The following is a 4643-nucleotide window of genomic DNA, read 5'->3' on the forward strand; positions in this document are numbered from 1 at the left end:
TCAAAGAGCTGACCCTAATCTCAGAGAAACTGCGAAAGCAAACAGCACATTTCAGGAAACCCACCAACAGGAATGGGTTCATGCTGTTCCGTTGGGAGGAATGTGTTGCATTCCTCCAAGCTAATATGGAGGAATTCTCGGTACAGTGTGCTGTCCTGTTTTCAGATCATTGCATTAAAATACATCAATGTGTCAATTTCAAAACGAATCGACACCAATCAGCATTTCTGCAAATATCTGTTCAAGACAGATATAAAAATGTGTAAACAGTGATTTTGATGGGATTAACCTTTTCATGCATTGTGGTCACTACAGTGGACAGCAAAGTAAAAGCAATTCTCTTGTGCTTCTTGTGAATTTTTATGTTATAAATGCAAACAGACCACTGAAGTGGACACTAATGCATCATGAAATACACTATCAACTACTGGCCATCAGCTGCAAATGCAAGAAATTATTTTTGTTAAATCCAATATTGCCAACAGACAAAAAAGCACATCAACTGACCCGGTTCCTTCTTCTACTGTAGATGACTCTTGCAGGAAAAAAAATATTGTGACATCAGATAACCCCTAAAGAACAATACTGCTGATGTATTTTTCAAATAACGTTTGTAAAAAAAAAAATAAATAAATAAATAAATTCCTACTTTTTTTATGTATTAAGAAAATCAATAACATTTTTGAAAAAAAATCCTGACATAAAGGATCATAATTCATGCATGAAAAAGTTAAAACGAACACTCTTGATCTGTCTTCTATTTATGCTGGATTAAACCTAATCTGAAGCTCATTGTTTCTTGTGTCTAATGAACGTGCTTGGTAAGCTCACGTAGGTATGTTTTGGCACACGTTGAGCTCTTGTGAGGAGAAAAGAAGGCGTTTCTTTTTTTTTTTTTGGCTGAGAGCAAAGTCCTGTTTGTTGATCTCCACTATATAAAGCCAGATCTCATCTCGATCAGCAGCAGCAGCAGCAGCAGCAGACCCAAACAGAAAGATGCTGAACATCAGCGAGCTCTCTCTGAGGTCCCCTCATTTCAGGGCGTCCGACCGTCTCCTGCAGCCCTTCTGGGACCATCTGCTTCTTCACCACCTGTCTCTCGTCTCGTCTCCCTTTTTGCCCGTCATCCTTGCCTTCTCCAGCTACTTTTGCTTTAGTTTGCCCTTTGCTGTGTTGGACCTCTTGGGGGAAAGGGTCCCTTTGTTCCACAAGTATAAGATCCAGCAAGACAGGAGGCCAACGCTGGGAATGATGGCCAAGAGCTTCATGACATCTCTCTATAACCACATTTTTTTTGTTTTACCGGCTGTCATAATCGGCATGTTCATACTGCCAACACCAACGCTGCCGCGAGATGCTCCTACGTTATACCAGTTGTTCACCGAAGGACTGGCTATACTGCTCCTCTTTGACACCCAGTACTTCATCTGGCACTTTGTGCACCACAAGAACCTGCAGCTGTACCGCTGGGTGCATGCAGTCCACCATGAGTACATGGCTCCATTCTCCTGGTCCACGGAGCAGCTCAGCATTCCAGAACTGATGACCGTGGGCTTCTGGAGCAACCTGGACCCGATTCTTTTGAGGTGTCACCCACTGAGCACATGGTGCATCACAGTTCTGAGCATCTGGATGTCCGTGGAGGACCACATAGGCTACGACCTGCCCTGGACCCTGAACCACCTGGTGCCCTTCGGTCTGCTGGGGGGGGCCCCGGCCCACGACTTGCACCACCAGAAGCCCAGCAGCAACTACGCTCCCTTCTTCAGCCACTGGGACCGGATCTTCGGCACTGCCGTGTCTCTGAAGAAGAAAAAAGTTGATTAAGACACAACAATAATTAACACAATTCTGTAAATACTGCCTCTTTTATAAATATGTTGTTTTGTTAAGTCTCTTTATTTTGCTGCTATACTTCTTGCATTATTAGCATTTTAAAAAATGCACTGAACTTGTAAAAATATTTAAATGTTTCAGCTTTTGTTCAATAAACACCTATTTATAAAGCAGACGCATGGGATATAATTTATTGAAACCTGATGTAGTGTTTGCACATTATATTTAATATCCAAAAGAGAAACAGTTAAAATCTGTCTTGTTTATTGATCCTGAGACAATCTTCTTACACAAAGACTCAAATGTTGAAGGAATTTTATTCAGGAAGATTTTGCTCATGAATCCCGTTAATGAAGAGATTTCTGACACAAATAGTTCAAAATTATAATTGATGTGACTCAATATATAATTACATATAGGAAACTGTAAATGCCATGTCTATCTAGTATAGACATGGCATATGAGACACCCCTCATACTTGTTTCATGCATTCATAATCATGCAATTATATTAATTATGTATGTGAAGTATTTACCCCCAGCCTCTCCAATCGTCTAGATATAGCAGATAATTCGCTTTTATAGCTAAATTTTGCACTTTCATTTAATAAACAGAAGTACTCAAATCAATTTCTACCTTATTTTAATTAAAAAAAAAAAATAAAAAAAAAGATAAAGACGATACAGCAATACATTTAAACATCTGCACTTGTCAAGAAGCAGAAAAAAAAACCCATCCAGCTCTTTAATTTAATGAAGACCCTTATTTAAATACTGAACAAACATGTTGGCAATCTGCCCCGTTTTCTCCGTCGGGTGCATCTTGCTGTAACTGATGAACTGGCGCCGTAGTTTCCTCAGCTCGGCCATGTTGACGGTCCTGGTCAGCTCCACGTTTCATTTATGGGTTAAGGACATAAAGTTGTTCAGAGAAACCAGACAGAAAGTTTGTGTTTCTAAAGCAACCCACATGAAAGCTACACGACCACACAGCAAATACGCCACTGACGTAATGTGGAACTTCAATTATGCACCCATCACTGAAGGCAGACCAACACAGAGCTTTTAAATCAGCTCCTGCTCGGACGGACGTGTTCAAAGGTGAAGAAATAATCAAAGTGTTTGCTTCTGAGAAGGAGCGTCACAGAGAAGCCACCGGGAGCATTTGGTTGCTTCCCACCAGTCACGTCTCTCAGCATTTTATTACAGATGAGACCTTTACCTTGGCTTGCTGCTCTGCCTTCAGCTCAGGAGTGTTTATGGGGTCTTTGATGATGAGGCCTTTGCCTCCCCATCTGCAAGCAAATGTGACTTCCTTCATCAGACGAGAATATTAAATGAACCCACCGACGTTGCGCAATTAAACTTACCTGGAAGTGAGACGTCACAGCAGTCAGAAAAAAAAAAAAAACAAACGTCACCCTTGGTTCGAAGCATAAAGGATATCTTTTCTGTAGCTCCTGGAACTGAGACGAGGTCTCCAGGGACACTTGTTTTCTGGGCGTTAAAAATTGCCTGAAAGATTTGTATTGCCTTTATTAAACAGCACAGTGGGGAGAAAATAGATAACTGAACAATAATAACAACAATAACGATAACTGAATGATGATTGACTATAATAAAAACTATAAAGGAACAGTAACTAAAAAAAAAATAAAAAAATTGCCATACAGGAAGCTTTTTTTTATCATTTAAAAATGAGCTCATCCAAAGATAGAGAAATAATTGTGTATTAATTCTGTTTGGTGCTTTATAAAGATAATTACTCTCAGGCAACAAATTGATATTATCAGCTTGCTTGGTCTGAAGCACAGGAAATGATAATCTGTCATAGTCTACAAGTCTGCTTGAGTCTTTAAGACTTGCTTTAAAGATGTTTCCTAAATTATGAGTCAATCTCAAACTGGTAGAACGTCAGACCCACCGAAAAAAAATAAAATAAAAATTGACAGAAATATAAAGGAGGACGTACCATTAAAACATCCTGTGTGATTTTGTCCAACTCATACAGGAAGTTTGTTGAGGAGAGGGGTTGCTGTGAGCGAAAAAAAAAAGGAAAGAAATCCACTTTGTTACTCTCAGAGCGATTACACACATCGCATCAAACAATATGGCTTTTGTGAATTTCCTTACGCTCTGGGTGGACTGATTAGGCGGGGGGGCTTTTCTCTTAAAAAGCGCGTCAGAAACGGCTTCAAGAGGAGGAACGTCGTCTTTGAGGACAGTGAAGAGAGGACTGTCCCATCTGTTCCTGGAGTCTGGTGCTTCAAACCTCTGAACTAGTGCGTCAAAGCTAAAAATAAACCCAAAGCACAAAGAAAATGACACTTTAATGTAACAAATTAATCATCACTGTTATTAATTCATTGTGTAGAAACTTCTTACTCACATGTCCTGGCTGTATTGCTCTGCAGCTTCTCTGTTTTTGTTCCACAATGAGCTTTCTTCACTTGATGTCAAACAGTGCACCTTCATCAAAATACCCCCAGTATTAGTTACACCGACGCATGTCATTATAATCCATAGGTTATTTTTTTTCCCCCCACCCGCATTCTTACCAGGCAGTGCGGCGTCTGCGCATGCTTAGTCAGACAGAACAATTCGTAGCGGTAACCTGTGAGACATGTTAATAGGTTACATCACAGTGCTTAAAATGAGAATTCGCACAACTTGTGTAACTCTTGACATATACCTTTTATGTAATTCAATGAGTCTAAAATTACAATGTTGTCCCTATTGACCTTCCTGAAAAAAAGGACAAAAATAGTGTGTAAAAAAAAAAAAAAAAAAAAAAAAAAAAAAAATTAA

General features: G+C 39.6%; 2 protein-coding genes across 2 annotated transcripts in view; one reads left to right on the forward strand and one right to left on the reverse strand.

Moving 5' to 3' along the window:
- The first annotated feature begins 704 nt into the window (after nt 1–704).
- Nucleotides 705–2557, forward strand: ch25hl1.1 (cholesterol 25-hydroxylase like 1, tandem duplicate 1). Its single transcript, XM_015030319.1, has one exon. It carries the CDS (start codon nt 997–999, stop codon nt 1825–1827), a length of 831 nt encoding a protein of 276 aa, XP_014885805.1. The 5' UTR covers nt 705–996; the 3' UTR covers nt 1828–2557.
- kti12 (KTI12 chromatin associated homolog) overlaps nt 2465–4643 on the reverse strand; it is a 6522-nt gene continuing 4343 nt past the window's right edge. Inside the window, exons 3-9 of the mRNA XM_015030320.1 lie at nt 4528–4580; nt 4394–4449; nt 4225–4304; nt 3969–4128; nt 3808–3870; nt 3282–3350; nt 2465–2729 (exon numbers count right to left, since the gene is read on the reverse strand). Coding sequence (XP_014885806.1) covers nt 2586–2729; nt 3282–3350; nt 3808–3870; nt 3969–4128; nt 4225–4304; nt 4394–4449; nt 4528–4580 — 625 coding nt within the window. The 3' untranslated portion in view covers nt 2465–2585. The remainder of the gene's footprint in view (nt 2730–3281; nt 3351–3807; nt 3871–3968; nt 4129–4224; nt 4305–4393; nt 4450–4527; nt 4581–4643) is intronic.

The sequence above is a fragment of the Poecilia latipinna genome, unplaced genomic scaffold, assembly GCF_001443285.1.
Source record: "Poecilia latipinna isolate Pla-1442-1.1 unplaced genomic scaffold, P_latipinna-1.0 Scaffold178, whole genome shotgun sequence".
Taxonomy (NCBI): domain Eukaryota; kingdom Metazoa; phylum Chordata; class Actinopteri; order Cyprinodontiformes; family Poeciliidae; genus Poecilia; species Poecilia latipinna.

Coding starts and splice junctions, on each gene's coding strand:
- ch25hl1.1 (XM_015030319.1), top strand. CDS start 997: ATGCTGAACATCAGCGAGCTCTCTCTGAGGTCCCCTCATTTCAGGGCG.